This window comes from Molossus molossus, unplaced genomic scaffold (assembly GCF_014108415.1).
Source record: "Molossus molossus isolate mMolMol1 unplaced genomic scaffold, mMolMol1.p scaffold_m16_p_3, whole genome shotgun sequence".
Classification (NCBI taxonomy): Eukaryota; Metazoa; Chordata; class Mammalia; order Chiroptera; family Molossidae; genus Molossus; species Molossus molossus.
The window spans coordinates 105031632-105051687 of record NW_023425366.1 but is presented as its reverse complement, the minus strand read 5'-3'; the positions used below and the strand labels follow the sequence as shown (position 1 = coordinate 105051687).

Sequence of the window (20056 nt, the reverse complement as noted above, 5' to 3'; positions counted from 1 at the left end):
TGTTCCTGAGATCTCCCTAGGATGTACAGCTGTGACTACCAGGAATAGAGGAAGGACTTACCTTTAAGACCTGGCTTAGGCAGGTCTGTAAATAACTTTGGATCCCTAAAAGGGACTCTTCTGTGCACAGATTACTCTTAGGATTTGGCACCATATTTGGGGCATGTACCTCTGGGGCCAGCAAAGCTCCGAGTGGAAGGGTTGTCAGGTTTCCCTAGTATCTGGAGTGTGATTACCATGTCTGCTTTCAGAACATGGAATCCTGCCTCATGTCTCCCCAGTGTTCAACAGTTGTCTCTCTGTTGAACCTCTTGAACTCAGTGCTACCCTAGCCTTTTCTTTAATTTATCTTCACATTTATTTCATGCCTGCTTTGTCTCAATTGTTGGGGATACAAAGATATGAATACTATGTAACTGCTATCGTAGTAGAGACATAGTAGAGAGACACTGAAGTGTCAGAATTTGAGTAGAACATTTTGTCTATAAGAGGTTACACTGGGTTTAATGTAAAAGAAGAGTTGATCAGATGCAGGTGAGTTAATGTTGTCTAAGTAGAAGGATCATAAGGTGCTAAGGTGTGGAATCAGGAGGTAGTCTGATGCTTTTCTGTGTAGTATTTGCAGTTTTGTTTACAGTAGTACTCCTTTATCCTTGGGGGATACGTTCCAAGACCCCAAGTGAATGACTGAAACCATGGATAGTACTGAACTCTGTATATACTATGTTTTTTTCTTATATATACATAGTCCTGGTAGCCCTCTTCACATCCAGACCTCTCAGATGGTCACTTCTGCTGCAATGAGAAAATGATCTAAAATGAAGTCAGTTCCCTCACATCTCTTCAAATTTGCTTTTTCATTCCACATTGCTATGGTCTCAGTAGAACACAAGCCCCTTCACGGAAACTTTGGACTTCTGTTTTTCTAAGGGTTTTTCCCTTAGATATTTCAGCCCCTCCACATGCTTGTCTCCTTAGTTGGCAAACATGCTCCAGTCTCCCAGAACCTGCCCTCCTCAGGCTATAATTTTTAAAAATTTTCTGTCCTGTCAAGAGGTTATTTTGGTCTGGGACACTGAGCTAAACTGGACCTACAGCCACCATGAATAGCAAAGGTCATTCATTATCCAACACAGCCAATCTACCCTGCACGCCTTCTCAGAATTCAGTGTACCATCAGACCTTGCTTCCTCATCAGACTCTGCCCTATACTGATGCTCTACCTGTGTACTCAGACAGAGTGCTATTATCTGAGCTTTGTGTACCCATGGCCTGCCACAGTCCCACCATGCCAGCTGTTTTTCTTGGCACCTCACTGTATCTTCCCATGGCCCATTCTGTGGTCCCATCTACCCACCTGGTTCAGCAGTGCTGGTGGAAGGAGGGTATGATGCAGTGCCAGATTTGAAGCTGGGCTACTGGTTCACATTCCTTCTCCACTGCCAGGATGCCTTCCCAGTACTGCTCAGCTTGCAGTCATGTAGGGAGCCAGTATCCTTGTAACTCAGTGGAAGGGAAACTTCTTCATGGGGCTCAGATGGTGGCTATACCATCTAATAAGGACCCAAAGCCACATCTGTACCAGGAAAGACATCAGGTAACTTCAGCACATGTCACAAAGTAACTGCAAGTCATGTTAACTTGAAGTTGCAGTTTAGACACGTGTTTGGTGTCTTCTGGTGCCCAAACCTTCAGGCACTTTTCAAACTTTATAAGGAACCACGTAATGGTAGAAATACCTCCCTAAAGCATTTTGAGGTAGGGCAGGTATCTACCCATTTATAAAATGAATGGAGAGGAAGCAGCCCTAAGGATCTTTAATTCTTCTGGAGTAATACTGTATCATACTGGTCTTTGCTTTTAGTAATAAGATGTCAAATTAGATTTGGAAGGAACTTTGATCTTCCTAAGAGTTAAAGTTGCCAAATCATTCTGATTGGTCTTTATTAATCTCTTTTTAAGTGTTTGGTTTATATCACTTGTTTGTTTTATGCGTGGGCAGATGCTCTAACCACTGAGCAACTCAGGCCAGGTGTAGCACTTGTTTTAAATGAAACACATTAGTTGCCTGCCTTTTCCTTTTCATTTTTGGCCCCACATCCCACCTTCAGCCCTAGTCTTTCATTCCCTCTCGCCAGCCTCTATTGAATCAGTGGTGCAGGGCATAAAACCGGACAGGCTAACTTCCTTCTATCCTTGCACTTCTCTCTGCTTGTTTAAAATAAACAAACAAAAAACTAGTCTTTCACAAGGATCTTCTGAAATCCCCTCTGTGCCTTACTCACAGAGCCCTTACTTCTGCATTTGCATCTCCTCAGGCCGAAGTGGAGGGTGCCTTTTGGACCCTCTTCAGGTTTTTTCCTACATGAATCAAACCCAAATTTAATTTGGTGCCAGAAAAATGAACTTGTTTTGAACAAAGGATATCAACACAAACAGATATTTTTATACTAAAAATGTAGAATAAAGACTATTTTGAATGCCCTGGCCGGTTTGGCTCAGCGGTTGGAGCCTCAGCCTGCGGATCAGAGAATCCTGGGTTTGGTTCCCGCTAGGGGCACGTACCCCCCCAAAAAAGACTATTTTGAAGATTTGAATAAAGTGATGACATTTTATTACCAAAAAAGAGGTTATTTCCTCCATAATTTTTCCTCAGTCTCCACAGTTCAGTTGTCTCCACAACTGTCATTCCATTGAACTCCTTGCACAGGCCACCATTGCCCTCTTCTTTGGCAAATCTAGAGACTTCTACCAGCCTATTTTTCTGTTTTTGGCATTTGATATTGTTGAATGAAATTACCCTCTGTTTTGAACTTTTCCTCTCTTAGTTTCTCTAACAGCACTCTCCCAGGGCTTCTTTTTCTCTTTGCTCCTTTTTAGTCTTCTTTGCTGCCTTCTCTCCTGGCCCCTTAAATGGAGGTGCTTTATGGTATTGTCCTGGGTCTTCACTTCTCTGCATTTGGTCTCTGGGCTATGCTCTCCATCATCATGGTTTCACATTACTCCTTGCTAATAAATCCATCTCTGGTCTTTTTCTTTAGTTTTAGACCAAACGAGAACTAAAACTAGACAATCTGCTTGGTAGAATCCTTCTTGTTGTGTTGTGAAAGTACTGCCAGTTTGGCCCTAGTCGGGTAGCTAAGTTGGTTAGAGCATCATCCCACTATGCCAAGGTTACAGTCTTAATATCTGGTCTGGGCACATACTAGAATCAGCCAATAAATGCATAAATAAGTGGAACAACAAATCGATGTTTTTCTCTCTCTTCCTCCCTCTCAAATTGATAAATAAATAAAAGTATCACAAACTTAAATTCAAATTTCAATTAATATATTTTTTCCAAACAGGCTAAAAACCTAACAATAAACTTTGACTCTTTCCTTTACCCTGTCCCCACCAAACCTAGTCAGTTGTCAGGTCTGTTGACTGACTGTACCTGAGGGTGACCAAGAGCATTTGACATGTCCAGATTCTTATTGCCATCCCTGCTGCTGCTGCCCCAGTTCACGGCTTTGTTTTCTTTCACCTGGGAGTATGACAGTGTCTTTGCTTCCATTTTCTCAGGTCTTCCAGAATTGCTTTGAGCATCAGCCTGAGCATGTTAGTCCTTTCCTCTGTTGCTCTCTAGTGTCTACAAAGTAACAACCTCTTGGTAGTCAGGGCCCTTTGTAGTCTTGTCCCAGGTGACTCTCTCTGTCTTTTTTAAAAAATATATTTTGGTTTTTAGATAGACAGGAAGTGAGAGGGAGAGAGAGAGAAACATCGCTGAGAGACATGAGTTGGCTGCTTTCCCCCTACTGGGGATCGAGCCTGCAACCCAGGCATATGCCCTCACTGGGAATTGAACCAGTGACCTCTTGGTGCATGGAACGATGCTCAGTCCACTGAGCCACACAGGTCAGATAATTCTTTCGGCCATGTGTCCCATAACCTCTCTAGGAGCCATCTCCTAAAGCTCCATGAATTTTTGTAATTCTGGGCATTCATTTGTGCTGTTCCTGCCTTACTGCCCATTTTGTTTATCCTTTCTGCCTAGAAAATCCTTCGGAGCCCAGTGCAAGGGTCTTCTCTGTGAAGTCTTCCTCTTCAAGTCTAGAGTAAATGTTTGAGGATTATGAGGAGTAGAACTTGACTACAACTTCTTTAATAATGACTACCATTTATGGAGAAATTACTGTGTGACTAGAAGCAGATGGTTAAGAACATGAGCTTTGATGGTAGTCCCAGCTCTCCATTTACTAGCTGTGTAACTTTGGACAAGTTATTTACCATCTCAGTGTCCGTTAAATCTGACAGTTAACTGTGCTTGTCTGATGGAAAGTAAGCAATACATGGTAGTTGCTGCCACTATAAATGGTAAGATTTTCATCCCTCCTCACCCCTTGTGAGATAGTAAATATATAGTCATGCATATTTTACAAACGATGAAACCAAGGCGTGGGGAATCTGGGTAACTTGCACTGCTTCCTGAAACACATGACTGTGGGAATTGTGGCTTACTCACTTTTTAAATTCTATAATATCTTTAAGCTCAATAAGTATTTATTGAATTGAATTCAAAGATGAATCTGGAGCTCCAGGTCAGATTGAGAGAGAAATTTAGAAATTGTTATCTGCACAGGGGTGGTAATTGAAGCTGTTCTCTTTTAAGTCCTGTCATCTTTGAGAGTCCACACATTTTACCCACCCCTTAAGCAGTGACAGATGGCAGTTACTATCTTCAACTGTTACTTGAATCTTTTTTAAAATTTGCTTCTATGTGTCTTCTTTCCCCAATTGGATTGTAAGCTCTTTGAGGGCAGAAGACCTTACCTTGTATTACTGTGTGTCAACTCCTGCCCCTTTAGAGTCGTTTTTGTTTACTAAGAAAATAGGTCAAACCTGAGTAACATTTAATCATAATCTCAAAAAGAAATTCTCAATCAATGACCATCCAAGATGATTTTGTTAATCTTTACTTTCTATAATTTGAATTAAGAAAACTTTTTTTTTTTTTTTTTTTACCTTTTCCAAATAAAATTTATTAAACCTGTATCTCTAATATTTGCTACATTTCTTACAATCTAAGCCTCTATACCCTATAGGATTCTAATACACATTAGTACCCTTGAGTTTCATTTTATAGTTGAAGAAGCTGAGGGCCATGTTTCAAGTGGTTCTCCCATTTGTTACCTTACAGCTTGATAAAGAATCAAGATCCTTAGGGGTATGAGTTTTAAGTGCTTTTTTTTTCTTCTTTTTTTTTTTGACAGAGCTGAAAAACTTCAGCTGCTGAATCACAGGCCTATGACTGCTGTTGAGATCCAGCTGGTGAGTGAAGGAGACCTGAACTTGGTGTGTGTATAGGGGCAGTAGGGGGATGGTTTCTGGGTCTGAGATGTAGAAAGCGTGCTATAAAGACTGACAGACAAGCCAGGAACTGACATATCTTGAAAGGATCGTCAGACCACTCCATTTTATAAGTGAAAGGAAACCTCATCAATTTTATCCTAGTTAGTATGTACTTAGGTAAAGTAGAAGACTGGAGGAAATTTAATTCCTTCTATTTGGTAGCTCTTTGTCTCACCTGATGTCTTATGTGATTCTGGCCATTGCTTTCCTGTAGGGTTATTGCTAACCCAGATGTTGGATAAAAACATTAGACTTGACATGACTGTGCTGGAATTCATCTCCCTCCACTCCTACCCTTTGACCCGTTCTTCCTGAATTTCTTTTCTTGGTTAATGGAGCATATGTGCACTTTCCCACGTGCTCTCCTTCTCTCTCACTTCCTGGCCCAGCTTGCTAAGCCAGGAACCTGGAAGTCATTCTCTTCCTTTTATCTCATATTTAGTTAGTCCCCAGGTTCTGTTGCTTCTATCTCCTCTTATTCTTCCTTTCCCTGCTGCACTGTATTACTTTCTGTCTTTATTTCTCAGCTCAGCTCTTGAGGTTCTCAGCTCAGCTTGGCTCTCATCATTCTCCCTGCCTCCAGACCGGCCCCCTCCAGTCTATCTTCTATACCACTGTATAGTTCACTTTCTAAAGCCACAATTTGATTATCTTATTTCCCTGCATAAAGCCATTAAGAGGGGCCTCATCACTTGGAAAGTCTAAATTGCAGTCACAGCACAAAGCTTCAGAATTGTGGGAGGCAGCTGGAGTAGGAAGCTGAGATGGCAGAAGGAGAATGTGAAAATGAGGTCCAGCGCTACAGCTGAGTGGTTGCTGTGTTGGCCTGCTGTGGCAGTTCCCTTCAGTTGTACAGACCAGAGAGCATCATTCAGCTACCAATATTAGGCAGGCCATTTAACTGCCAGTAAAAAACTTTGGCTGAAGAATTAATAAAATGAGAATAAAACTGTTTCCAAAGTCAGTTTTAGAAGTATATAGCTCTTTGTCAAATTTCCTTCAGAAAAGTATGGAAGAAAATGACCAAAAATACTTCAGATCTTTAGAATTTAAAAACAGACAAAAACACACCTCTTTCTTTAAAGGGTCATGGGTATTTAATTTTTGAGTACATTTTTTTGTCTTTGTGGTAGTGTTTCTGTCCTTCAAAATGTACTCAAAATTAAGTTAGAAAAATTTCTTCCACACAAAGGGTGCCTTTTTGGGTAACTGACCTCTAGGATACATAAAGATTCCCTTTTAAACCCTCATTATTATGCTTTCAACTGTGTTGGAGATTCAACTTAGAAAAGAGAAAAAACAAAACAGCAAGAAACTAATACCTTTCCCTCTGGGTTAAAGATCACATGTCTCCTCCAACTTTAATCAGCAACATATGTTGTTCATGGCATAATGACAGATGGAGAAGAGATGAGGAGGATTAGTGTGACCTCATCCCAGAGCCTGTAGAAAGCTCTGTCATTACTTGGTAAGATTAGCTGCTATTAAGAGTGCCTGCCAAATGCCAGACGTGGTGCTAGGGGCTTTGTCTATGTCACCTTTCACCCCTCACCATCGTCTTTTCTAGTGAGTGGCTGATCTGGGTCTGTCTGATTCAGAAGTCTTACTATGTTCTTCCAGGCCATGTGCTTTTGCATCCCCTCACACTATTTGTTCTCTTCTCCTTTCCTTGGTAAAAACCATCTATGTTGTTTCCCAGTAGTTGGACCATTTTATAGTCAGAGTTTTCCCAGCCTGGGATTTGGCTATAAAAGATAGCAAATCATTTACCAAGGCTTGTAGCAGTACTTCTCACCAGAGTGGAATAAGAAATGAGGTTTTCACATAGAGTGGAAACTGCAAAGGACTTGGGAATTTCCTCATGTTAACCTTACAACCGTTTATGCTTCCCTGGGTCCAGAAGTAATCCCAGCATCTAACCTTTGTTAGTGTTCAGTTTTTGAGGCTGAAGCTTCTCTTTTTCACTTATACCTCAGCTATGATTGTTGGGATCCTGAGACCCACAGGCATCTAGTGTCTGCTCTCTGTTAAGAAATGAAACCACCCAGTTTCTGTAGTGATTATAAAATATGTTGACTTTTATGGCTTACAAAACACTGTAATGTCTGTTCTTGTTTGGTCCTGGCTATACACATTACTTTCATTTTATATTAAAGAAAATTGAAATGTACAGAGGTTAAAGATGACTGGTCTCAAAAAAGAAATTTATAGAGATTGAGTGAACGGTTCTGGGTCAGGTAGCTAAAAGTGTCAGTGACTATTAGATTTTGAGATGTTTGAGGAAAGTAGGAGGTTAGATCTGGCAGCTTAAAATGAGAAACAACCATTTTTAAAGTTCATCAGCTCAGTTTGACAGTGGGTATCGATATAATCTTTCTATGTGATTAAAAACATCATTTATGTAAACTCATCTGCAAATACTTTGGGTTTTTAAATTTCATTTGCCTTTATATTCTGAACAACTTGAAACCTTTGGTGTCAGAATGTTGAGATGGTGCTTTGCAATTTATTTGGGAAGAAAAGGTGAAGAATAATACAGTTACTGTTATTTACCCTGGTGATCTAAGATGGGTTAATAAGTTTTTAGTTTTTGAAAGTTTCTTTTTGTGTATATTTTATTTTACTTAATGCAGCTTACAGGTTTACTTTCTGTGACTGGGAATCTTGGGTTGAAAAATTCCTGACTGTAATTATCCCTGAGGGTTGTGTGCTTATCAAAGCTGCTCCTGGCAAATTTGGCTAAATAGAAAGCTCATCAGCCCTTTTGCCAAAACACCTCGCTGACACCTAATCTTAGTGGTGTGTCTGCCAAACCCAGAGATTGGGATGCAAGAAGATGGCCTGTTGAAGTTCTTTGTTTGATTTTCTAACAAGGAAGGCCTCTTTGAGGTCATATAACCAAACTCCTAAACCGGTGGACTCGAGTCTGCCATACAGCATCTCTGAGAGGAAATGATAGAAACCTCCTACTGGGGGGACATGGTGTTCTAGGAAGAGCTGGGATGCAAAGTCAAAAGACCTTGCTCCTACTTCCTGTGAGACCCAGATCGAGTTTCCTTATAATGCTGAGCCTCCACGTATTTGTATCTTGTCCTGACTTTATGTGCAGCGTTCTTGAGGTCTGGTGGCAGTGATTCAGGGAAAGCCCTTCATAACTGTTTGCACAGATACTGCTGGGAGGTTGTCGTTGTTCTAACAGTAGTTCAGGTCTCCTTCACCTTCTTCCTGAGGCAGGAAACAGTTCACCATCAACTGCATATGCTTTGTTCATAAGCTTGGAGACATTCTTCTCTCAAATGGAGATCATCCTTTCTCAGGATTAAATCACATTGGATAGATCCCTCCTTCCTCTTTCTTCATTCTTTGGAGGCAGTCTGTGCTAGATTACTGCCTTTCACAGATCCTAGTTTTCATGTCTGACTTTTAAAACGGGCTTTTGGGGATTGTTTCTTGTTCAGTAGAGAAATTACAGTTTATTGAGCCTTTAAAGCTTTAGAAAATGGACATTTTCTTTCACAGCATGATAGGAAGTAGTTTCATTGCTTCACTCAGGATCTTCCCCACCCTAGAATATCTAGGGTTATTCTCTAGGCATGGAAACATTTTTGGATTATGATGAATGAAGAGACCAATGTTTTGTCAGGAGTTTGCAGTATGATCTTGGATGTGTCACCTGATTTCTTTAGTTTCTAGACTGTTATTTATAAAGTGAGTCAGTAGACTGATTTCAGGATTGTAAGCCTAGCTAGTCATCTTTCTTTACTTAAATCTGCTGGATTTCTTTCTAGAATTCCTCTTGGTCTTAGTTGCCAGGTGGTGGAGATTGCTGTAGGAAATGCCATAGAATAGGACCTTTAGTTGAAAAAACTGTGTGGTAGACAGCTAATGCCACCAAGTGAATGTGATTATACAACTTGACTGCCTGTATACTTTTAAAAGGGGGCTAACTATACATTATGTTTGTGTTCATTATCATATTGAGAATTAGAGGTGAGGCTTAGAAAATGGGCTTATGATTGTGGGTATCACTTGTGTGTTCAGATTTTCAGGACCATGTCGGAAACCAGGCTTTAATAGGTGGATCTTCGATGAGGCAGTGTGAGGTTGTTTTCCAGCCGTCACGCATCAGACTCCTGTTCTGCATGCTCAGGAGATGACAGAGGCCAAGTAGTGTGTGAAAGTTGGGTAGGCCTGGCTTGGAATTCTAGTTTTGCCCCCTGCCAGGATTGTTGTGAGGGTTAAAAGAAATAATGGGCCCAGGTGGTGTGGCTCAGTCGTTGAGGGTTGACCCATGCACCAAGAGATCGCCAGTTCGATTCCCAGTCAGGGTACATACCCAGGTTGTGGGCCTGATCCCCAGTGATGGGCACGATTCCCAGTCAGGGTACATACCCAGGTTGTGGGCCTGATCCCCAGTGATGGGCATGCAGGAGGCAGCCGATCGATGTTCTCTCTCATCAATGTTTCTATTTTTCTTTCTCTCCTTTCCTCTCTCTCTAAAATCAATAAAGAAAAAATATTAAAGAAAGAAATAACAGTTATGAAGTGTAGGGTGCAGCACCAGGCACATAGCTCCATAAAGAGCTGGTGGGGTTAATGAGAATTAGAAAAAATATATAAACTATTTGGGACACAGTGGGCAGTCATCAGATGAGTTGTTGATACAGTTTATAATTTACAGGTGAGCTTGTTGTGAAATACAAAAGTATCTAAAGCCCCACTTCACTCCCCAGAGGTGTTTTCTTTGCATATACAACATATTCATATTTATATAGGGTAGAACTGTTAGGGTTTTCTTTTTCTTTAAAGAAAAATGCTAACCTGCAACTCTTTTTTCACTGACCGATTTTGACCTGAGGTGTCTCCGGAGCCAGGCCCTGAGCTCTGAGCTGAGAGGCTGGGCTGGGACTGGGAACAGCCTGGGGTGGCCCAGCCTATAAGGCTCTTTTGTAACCCTGGCGGGTTTTCTCTCTGGCAGATGGTGGAAGAGAGTGAAGAACGGCTCACGGAGGAGCAGATTGAAGCACTCCTCCACACTGTCACAAGCATTCTGCCCGCAGGGCCAGAGGAAGAGCAGCAGAAAACTGCCGACGTGACGATGGAGGAAGAGGACCCCGCATAGAAGAGCCCAGCTGGGCCAAGCATCTCATGACGTTGGAAGGCCCAGCAGCCGTTTTTCAGGCACAGAGGATTGTTTGTTTAGTTTTACCCTAGCCCCAACAGACCTGATTTAATGGTTAGTTGGGTAAATCACACAAAAAATAAGCCTTTCTCAAAGATAAGCAGAAGAGAAATACTTTGCCTCTGGGCGAAGAAACATGGTGAAGACAGGCTGAGGTTGTCAGGGCAGAGAGCTAAAGAAAGGAGGACAGAGTTAAAGAGGACAATGACTGGAACCCTCTGTGGTGAAAATACTTCTTCTGTAGCCTTTGCCACGGTAGTGGGAATCTTCTTTATACACAACTAGTAAAATACTTGCGTTGCCTTTGATGGGCTGTGTCTTACTAATTAGTTTCATCTACTTTCCTGGGAACTTCCGAGGCAGGGTGGGGGGCACAGAGTGCCGTTAGGATGAGAACCAAGTTGTGAGAATCCAGTTAGGTGACTAGAAACTCCAGAGCAGCTCTAAGTTAAAATAAGCCACTGGACTTGATTCACCTTAGAGCAGTGGTTCTCAACTTTCCTAATGCCACAACCCTTTAATACAGTACCTCATGTTGTGGTGACCCCCAACCATAAAATTATTTTCATTGCCACTTCCTAACTGTAATTTTGCTACTGTTATGTCTTAGGTAACCCCTGTGAAAGGGTCATTTGACCCCCAAAAGGGTCACAACCCACAGGTTGAGAACCGCTGTCTCGGAGGAATCTTTTTCTCGAGAACAGCAGAATAAGGAAAGAATAGGTTCGTCAACCCTTCATTGGGTCTAAAGGCCCTTTTTCTCAGATGGCATGGACTCTGTGTGTCAGCCCACTACTTACGTAGTCTTAAGTGTTGGGACACAGCTCATTTCAGTTGAAAAGAGGCACTTCAGGCTGAATGGCTGGCAACAGAAATGCAGTGTTGGTTGCCTTTCTGACTGCCCTCAGTTTTTTATCCTGGGCAGGTGTTCCCTGTTGAGACCAGGTGAGCTTCATTTACACGATGGACAGATTATTTGCATCTTTAAAAGGGGCACAATTATGTACCTCTTCATAGACTGTAAAAACTAGATGTTGATTAATAAGAATTTGAATTTATTGGTATTACAGGGTTGTTTCCGTTTTTTTATATAGTTTTTTTTTTCTTTATTGATTTTAGAGAGAGAGGAAGGGGGAGAGAGATAGAAACATCAATAAGAACATTTATTGGCCACCTCCTGCGTGACCCTCGTTGTGGTTTTGGCCCCATGTGCCCCAACCAGGAATTGAAACCGGCAATCTTTAGTGCATGGGTTGACGCTCTACCACTGGGCCACACTGGCCGGGCTATTTCAGTTTTTAAAAAATTAAAATATTAAGATAATTATCATGTGAAGAGCTTGTTAATATTCAAGCATTGGAGAGTTCAGTAGCTCCAGATGTGTGGTTGCCTTTGGTCCTGGAAATATTGAAAAAAAATCTGATTTCCCACATTCACTGTGCTCCCTATTTGGGAACGAAAATACCCATAGACATTAATATTCCAAACTGTCACTCCTTTTTGTTGTAAAATAGCATATTTTTAGTGCTGCTGTAAATTGGATAATTTCCCACTCTCTTGTGATTTCCAGGTTTTCATTTTCTCTACCTCCTCCCCTCTCCTAGTTGTAATTATGTCAGTCTTAACCTTATCATCTAAGGATCAAGGGAGATAGCTGCTTACAGGCAGCATTGAAATGAACAGGACATTTATTTTTAAATCTTTCTTGAATATTGGGAATTTTACCAGGGGCTGTTGATTTGTTGATTTGATACATGTGGCTATGTATTGTTGTTTTCATCTGAACCCTGATGGATTTAGGACTTAATCCATTTAATAATAAATTGTTTCCAGGTGACTGCCAACTTGTGTTATTTTTTACAGTTCTTTCAAAAGTTTGTTTTGCCATGGATAGAAAGAAATCAATTGAAATCTGACTTAAAATTTAAAATGTGTAATTTTTTAAATTATTATTTTGTTTGTTAATCCTCACCCGAGGATAGATTGCTTTTCCATTGATTTTATTTTTTTAGAGACAGTGGAAGGAAGGGACAGAGTAGGTGGAGAGAGAAACAGAGACAAACAGACAGATAGACATTGATGTGAGAGAGACACATGGACTGGTTGCTTCTTGAACCTGCTCTGACTGGGGACAGGGATGAACCTGCAACCCAAGTACATACCTTTGACCAGAAATCTAACCTGAGACCCCTTGGTGTGTGGGCCGACGCTCTGACCACTGATCAACACCGACCAGGATATGATTTTTTTTAAAACATTTTTTCCTTTATTGATTTTTTAGAGAGAGAGAAAGTGAGAAGGAGAGAGAAATAGAAACATTGATGAGGGAGAACATCAATTGGCCGCCTCCTGCATGCCCCCCACTGGGGATCAGGCTCACAACCTGGGCATGTGCCCTGACCAGGAGTCAAACTGGTGACCTCTTGGTGCCTGGGTCGACATTCAACCATTAAGCCACACCAGCCTGACTGATTTTTAAAAATTTTTTATCCTCACCTGAGAACATTTTTGCATTTATCTTCGGATAGAGTGGGAGATAGAGAAGAATGAAGAGAGAGAGAGAAACATCAATGTGAGAGAGACACATCGACTAGTTGCCACCCACATGACCCCAACCGGGGCTGGGGACAAACTGCAACCAAGGTACATGCCCCCTAGTGGGAACCGAACCTTGGGTCTCTCTGGTTCGCAGGCCTATGCTCTAATCGCTGAGCCAAACTGGCCAGGGCAGTTTTTTTGTTGTTGTTTTAATTAAATCTATTTAGATCTAAATTCCGTGTTGGATTTCAGGAATGTTTTTAGTTTCTATATTTGGCATTTGAACATAGCCTCAGTTTCTGATTAAACCATACAGACTTTGGAATACTTTTCTTTCATCAGAACCATATTCTGTGTAATAGTCCTGTCACATTAATAATTAACATTTTAGAAAGAAAAAGTCATAATTTACACAAGAAACTCAACCAGGATCTCATCTGGGAAGGGAACTGGGGATTCTGGGAGACTTGCTTTTCATTTTACATTCTTCTATAAGGTTTCAATTTTTGACCATGTGATTGTTTCATTCTTTTTTGATGTTAATTCTCACCTGAGGATATTTTTTCATTGATTTCCAGATAGAGGGGAAGGAGAGGAGGGAGAGAGAGAGAAACATCCATGTGAGAAAGACATACTGATTAGCTGCCTCCTGCATGACCCTCACTGGGGCTGGGGCTTGGAACCTGCAACCCAGCTGTGTGCCCGTGACTGGAATCGAACCCACAACCCTGCAGGCGACACTCTTAACTGCTAAGCCAAACCATCCAGGGTGTGATTGTTTTATTCTTTAAAAAGTAAAGTATGTCCATTTGCATGTTATTCTCAGCCTCTGTAAAAGTTATTGAATGTGTAGGTGACAGTTAAGTCTTGTCCCAAACGTGGAGGCTGAAGCCCAGCTCAGTCACTGTAGGAGAGGCAGCCCTCAGGGAAGCTGGGACAGGTGCTGCATTGTGGCAAAATACAAATTCTGAGATGTCATAATTACAGCAGGCCAGAGAATGGAAAAGAGAGAAGGGAGGTTAATCAGTTAACAAAACCAAGGCCAAAATCCAACAAATGTCTGTTCATCTTCCTGAATATGTTGAAATTTTGAATCAACTTCCAGGCTTCCCTTTCTGCTCTTATTTAGAGAGAAGAGGCAACCACCACATGCCACCCCCCCATCTTGTTTACACATGAACTTTCCAGGCTGTTGCCCACAACCAATCCAAAAGCAGCAAGTACTTTTTTTTTTTTTAATCACTTCCAAGTATGTATTTATTTTATTTATACATTTATTTTAATTATTTTTGTTACAGATGTTTCTCCTTTTTTTCCCCATTGACACCCTCCTCCCCACACCACTCCCCACCCCGTCCCCGGCTTCGTTGTCCATGTCCATTGGTTAGCAGCAAGTACTTCTTATTTTTTACGGACTATGTGCCTAACCCAGAACTACTCCGATTTACCTCCCGGTCCAATGTAAATTGTTTGAAAACAACTCAAGTCGTTATTCCCCAAACTTCCTGTATAAAAGAGTCTGAATGGAGTACATGCTTGTTCTGACCAGCCTTGCTGCTGCTGGCTTAGACTGCATGCCCCATGACCTGGGGCTTTTTCCGGCTGGCATGTGGCTCAGTAAACCCTTTCAGAAAAACTTCCGGCCTCAAAGGTTATTGTTGAACAAGCATACGAAGAAGATAAGGTTTTGAAAACTAGTGCCCAATGACTAGCTAGATAGACTTTTAGGTTTACCAGCCTTTGTTATTCGCCTTTTGTAGGGTCAATTTTTTTTTTTTTAACAGACATGTCTTTTTTGTCTGTTTTAGAAAGGAAAGGAGAGAGAGAGAGAGAAACATTGATTTGTTTTCCACTTATTTATGTGTTCACTGGTTGATTCTTGTATGTACCCTGACTGGGGTTGAACCCTCAACCTTGGTGTATTGGGATGATGCTCTAACCAACTGAACTACCTGGTCAGGACTCTTCTTTTTTTTTTCGTTTCTTTTTAGGGTAAAGTTATGGTTTTTAACTTTTTTTTTTTAGTTATCTGTCAGGAGGGTACTACTGAGCTCTTTAATAATTAAGTTGATTTCAAGTTAGATTTTACCCAAATATTTAACTTGCTTCTTTTTGCTGAAGTTACAGTATGATCCATTGCCACCTCAGATGACTTACCATTTATTCAGGGCTCCTTTATAAAACAATGGGCACCATTTCCCTAATCAATCCTTGTGTAAACATACCAGCTCTCAAGAGCTTGCACCGTAGTCAAAGGTGAATAAATTAATGCTCCGGTGTATTCTTTGCTAAGTCATTTTCTCCCCTGACATCAATTTAACACCGTTCGTGTAAATTGATTATTTCTCAGTAAACTATAAACTGGATCACATACCCTGAAAATCATCAACCTTATTTAATTAGAGTGAACAAAGGAGATAAAAGGAAGCAAAACTGCCAAGAGATCTTTTTATATCTTAAAAAGTTAATATATAATTCACATACCATAAAATTTACCCATTTAAAATGTACCATTCAGTGGTTTTGAGTATGATCACAAGGTTGTACAATCATTACCACTACCTAATTCCAGAATGTTTTCAATCACCCCCAAAATGTAAGAGCTAAAAATGTAAAATATAGGGAAACGCTGCATGAGCTTGGATTTGGCAATGATTTATTGGATGTGCACAGGCAACAGCAACAAAAATAGATAAGTTGGCCATAATCAAAGTGTAAAACGTACATGCACCAAAAGGCACTATCAAGAGAATGAAAAGGCAACTGACAGAATGGGAGGAAAGCTTTGCAAATTATACATCTGATAAGCAATCATTATTTTAGAACTCCTACAATGGTTTTATTATTAATACATTCTTTTGGAATAAACAAATATTGTATCAAGACTATCTTCAAACTTGTTCTAAAGTAATAAAAGGAAAAATGAAACCAGGAACCATTTTTTTTTTACCTCAGTTAACCTTTTTTGATTTAAAAAAAATGTTTTTCTTTTGATTTTGAGAGAGAGGGATAGAAACATCGATGAGAGAGAACAACAATTGGCCGCCTCCTGCACGCCCCCCAGCTGAGGATCAGACCTACAGCCTGGGCATGTGCCCTGACCAGGAATCAAACTGGCGACCTCTTAGTGTATGGGTCGACTCCCAACCACTGAGCCACACCGGCTGGGCACCTCAGTTAACCTTTTTATTTAAAGTGACATAAGCAATCCCCAGAATTACCCTGATTCATTTCCATAGTCATGGGCAGTTATACACTGGGGCAAGTATCCTGTCTTGGGGTATATGCATGTGAACAGTGTGATCATGTATGTGTTTGGGTAGTGAGAAGAAATAAAACATAAGACTGAAAATGGAAAATTGGAATTGACAGCTCTTTGGTAAAGGGAGGTAGCTTTTATCATATATTAAATCACTCTAGTTGCAATACAAAGAAAGCATGCATTTGCAGAGACAGAAGGCAGGCAGCAAGGCCAGCTCCCAATTATTGGACTAGTATAGGAGCGAAGTGATGTGAACCAAAACAATGGAAGTGAGGGTAGAGTCAACTGTTGGAGTTCTTTATGTATTAAGAACTCCTATGGGGACTTAGAGGCAGGGGTGCAGGAAGGGCCAAACCAAAGAACTTATACGTGTATATGCATAACCAATAGACACAGACAACAGTGCAGTGAAGGCTGGAGCGGAGGGTGGGGGAGGAGGGTGTCAAGGAGGAAAAAAGGAGGGACATCTGTAATACTTTCTTTTTTTTTTTTTTTTTTTTTAGAGTGGGAGGGAGAGAGAGGAAGGGAGAGAGAGAAACATCGACGTGAAGGGACACATCGAGTGGCTGCCACCCGCACGACCAACCAGGGCCGGGGACAAACTGCAACCGAAGTACGTGCCCTTAGCGGGAACCGAACCCGGGTCTCTCCGGACCGCAGGCCGACGCTCTAACCGCTGAGCCAAACCGGCCAGGGCGTACTTTCAACAGTAAAGGTAAATTTAAAAAACGCCTACAACTCAAAGAGGAAAAAACTACCTAGTAATTAAAAAAATTAGTAAAACTTTGAATAAACATCTCTCCAAAGAAGATACACAAGTGTTCCATAGGCCTGTGAAAAGATGCTGAATGTCACTAGCAATTAGAGAAATGCAAATCAAAACCACTATGAGATCCACACCTGTTAGGATGGCTATTGTAAAATAAAACAGAGTAACAAGTGTTGCCTAGGACGTGAAGAAATTAGAATTATTGTGAATTGCTTGTGGGAATGTAAAATGGTGCATTCACTGTGGAAAATACCATGGTAGTTCCTCAAAAGTTTAAACATAGAGTTATTAAATCCAGCAATTCCACTTCTAGGTATGTACCCCCAAATAATTGAAATTAAAAACTCAGATATTTGTGTACACAGCAGAATAATGTTCATCCTTAAAAAGAATTTATTTTCATTGTTGAAAGTATTACAGATGACCCTCCCTTTTTTCTCCCATTGACACCCCCTCCCCACTCCTACCCCCACTCCCTGCCCTCACCGGGTCTTGTCTGTGTCCATTTGTTATGCATATAAGATCTTTGGTTTATCTGTTCCCCCCTGCCCCCCCGCAGCCTCCTCCCTCTGACGTACGTCAGTCTGTTCCCTGCTTCCGTGTCTCTGGATCTATTTAGTTCGTCAGCTTATTTTATCGTTATATTCCACAAATAAGTGAGATCATGTGGTATTTGTCTTTCTCTGATTGGTTTGTTTCGCTTAGCATAATACTCTCCAGGTCCCTCCATATTGTCTCAAAGGATAAGAGATCTTTATTACAGCTGCATAGTACTCCATTGTGTATATGTACCACAGCTTTTTTATTCACTCATCTGATGGGCACTTGGGCTATTTCCAGATCTTAGCTATTGTAAACTGTGCTGATATGAACATAGGAGTGCATATATTCTGATTGGTGTTTCAGACTGCTTAGGATATAGTCCTAGAAGTGGAATCATGGAATCAAATGGCAGTTCCATTTTTGATTTTTTGAGGAAACACAATATTGTTTTCCATAGTGGCTGCACCAGTCTGCATTCCTATCAGCAGTGTACTAGAGTCCCCTTTTCTCCACACTCTCGCCAGCACTTGTTTGATGATTTGTTGATGGCAGCCATTCTGGCAGGTGTGAGATGATACCTCATAGTCGTTTCAATTTGCATCTCTCTGATGATTAATGATGTTGAGCATTTTTTCATATGTCTCTTGGCCATTTGTATGTAATGTTTGGAGAAATGTCTATTCAGGTTCTCTGCTCATTTTTTTTAATTGGGTTCACTTCTTTTTGTTGAATTGTTTTGAGTATTCTATATATTTTGGAAATTAACCCCTTTTCTGATGTATCATTGGCAAATATGTTCTCCCACACAGTGGATTCCCTTTTCATTTTGGTGCTGATTATTTTTGCTGTGCAGAAGCTTTTTAGTTTGATGTAGTCTCAGGTGTTAATTTTTGTCTTTGTTTATCTTGCCCATGGTGATATATTGGTGAAAATTCTGCTACATGTGATGTCTAAGATTTTTTTTTGAATAATTATCTCATTTTATTTAGTATCAAAAGAGTAGTAGTAATAAAACAATTACAGATTTTCAAGCCACACATTTAAACACCACTACAATATTTCTGGGTTTCCTTTGAGAGATGTAAGCATCTCAAATTCCAGGTTTGTACATTGATTCATTCATCGTTTAATAAGCATTTTCTGAATAAACAATGGGTCAAGCACTGTGCAAGCTTTTTCAGTACAGAACTGAATAAAACATCATACTTATTAGCCTGTAACATAGTTTAGCAGATGATACAGTTACATAAACACATAATTATATTGAGATACATTTTAAAAGAGTATTATGAAAATTGTGACAGCACAGAGGACAGAACAATAAATTGGCTATTTCATGAGAAAATTACAAATATCTTCACTACTATTGCTCGCAGCCTACTTCTTTTCTCAATGTTCAAGTCGCAAGCCCTGTCAATATGATGCATCTCGATACTGTAGGATTCATTTTCACATCTGGAACTGCATTAATTAAAATTAAATTTAGCAGAGAAGTGGGTCAAGATGGCAGGTAGGTAAACGCAGTATCGCGTCCTCCCACAACCACATCAGAATTACAGCTAAACTACAGAACAACCATCATTCAGAACCGCCTGACATCGAGCTGCATTACAACTACGGAATTAAAGCAGCAGCCACATCGAGACTGGTAGGAGGCCGGAGGCAGATGGGCTGGTCCCTCACCCACATGTGGCGAATAAAAATCAGGAAGACACCTCGGCTGGGAAGGTCCTTCCTAAAAAGTGAGGGGTCCCTGTCCTACACCAGGTGCCCATCTCAGGGTCCCAGAGCCAGGAAGTAAAGTCCCCATCACTTCTGGCTGTAAAACCAGCGGGAACTGAGGCTCAGGGAGGCTGAGGCTGCTGGAGCCCCAGGCAGCTCCTCTTAAAGGGCCCGTGCACGGACTTACTCAGACCCGCTCCCTCTGAGCTCCGAGGGGAGGCAGCTTGAGGGGCACCAGAGAACAGGCTGTTTGGCTTCCAGACGAGGGCTGAAGGGGCAGCTTTCTCCTGGACAGATGTGCTGGTGGAGACCATAGTTCCTTTGGTGAGTCCTTCCCCACAGGGCAGGCAGACAGCCGCCATATCTGGGACTCCAGCAAACTCGATGTCTAAGATTTTGCTGCCTACATTTTCTTCTAGGATTTGTATGGTTTCACGAGTTACATTTATGTTTTTTATCCATTTTGTGTTTATTCTTGTGTATGTTGTAAGTTGGTGGTCTAGTTTAATTTTTTGGCATGTAGCTGTCCAATTTTCCCAACACCATTTATTAAAGAGGCTGTCTTTACTCCACTATATGCACCTGCCTCCTTTGTTGAATATTAAATGAGCATAATATCTTGGGTCAATTTCTAGGTTCTCTGTTCTGT

General features: G+C 41.0%; 1 protein-coding gene and 1 pseudogene across 1 annotated transcript in view; both read left to right on the top strand.

Annotated features, from left to right (window-relative positions):
* Positions 1 to 10646, top strand: part of LOC118642775 (CGRP receptor component) — a 37938-nt gene extending 27292 nt beyond the window's left edge. The window contains exons 5-6 of the mRNA XM_036280719.1: positions 5253 to 5310; positions 10370 to 10646. Of these exons, the coding sequence (XP_036136612.1) occupies positions 5253 to 5310; positions 10370 to 10513 (202 nt within the window). The 3' untranslated portion in view covers positions 10514 to 10646. The remainder of the gene's footprint in view (positions 1 to 5252; positions 5311 to 10369) is intronic.
* LOC118641497 lies at positions 1103 to 1747 on the top strand (annotated as a pseudogene).
* Positions 10647 to 20056: the final 9410 nt, after the last annotated feature.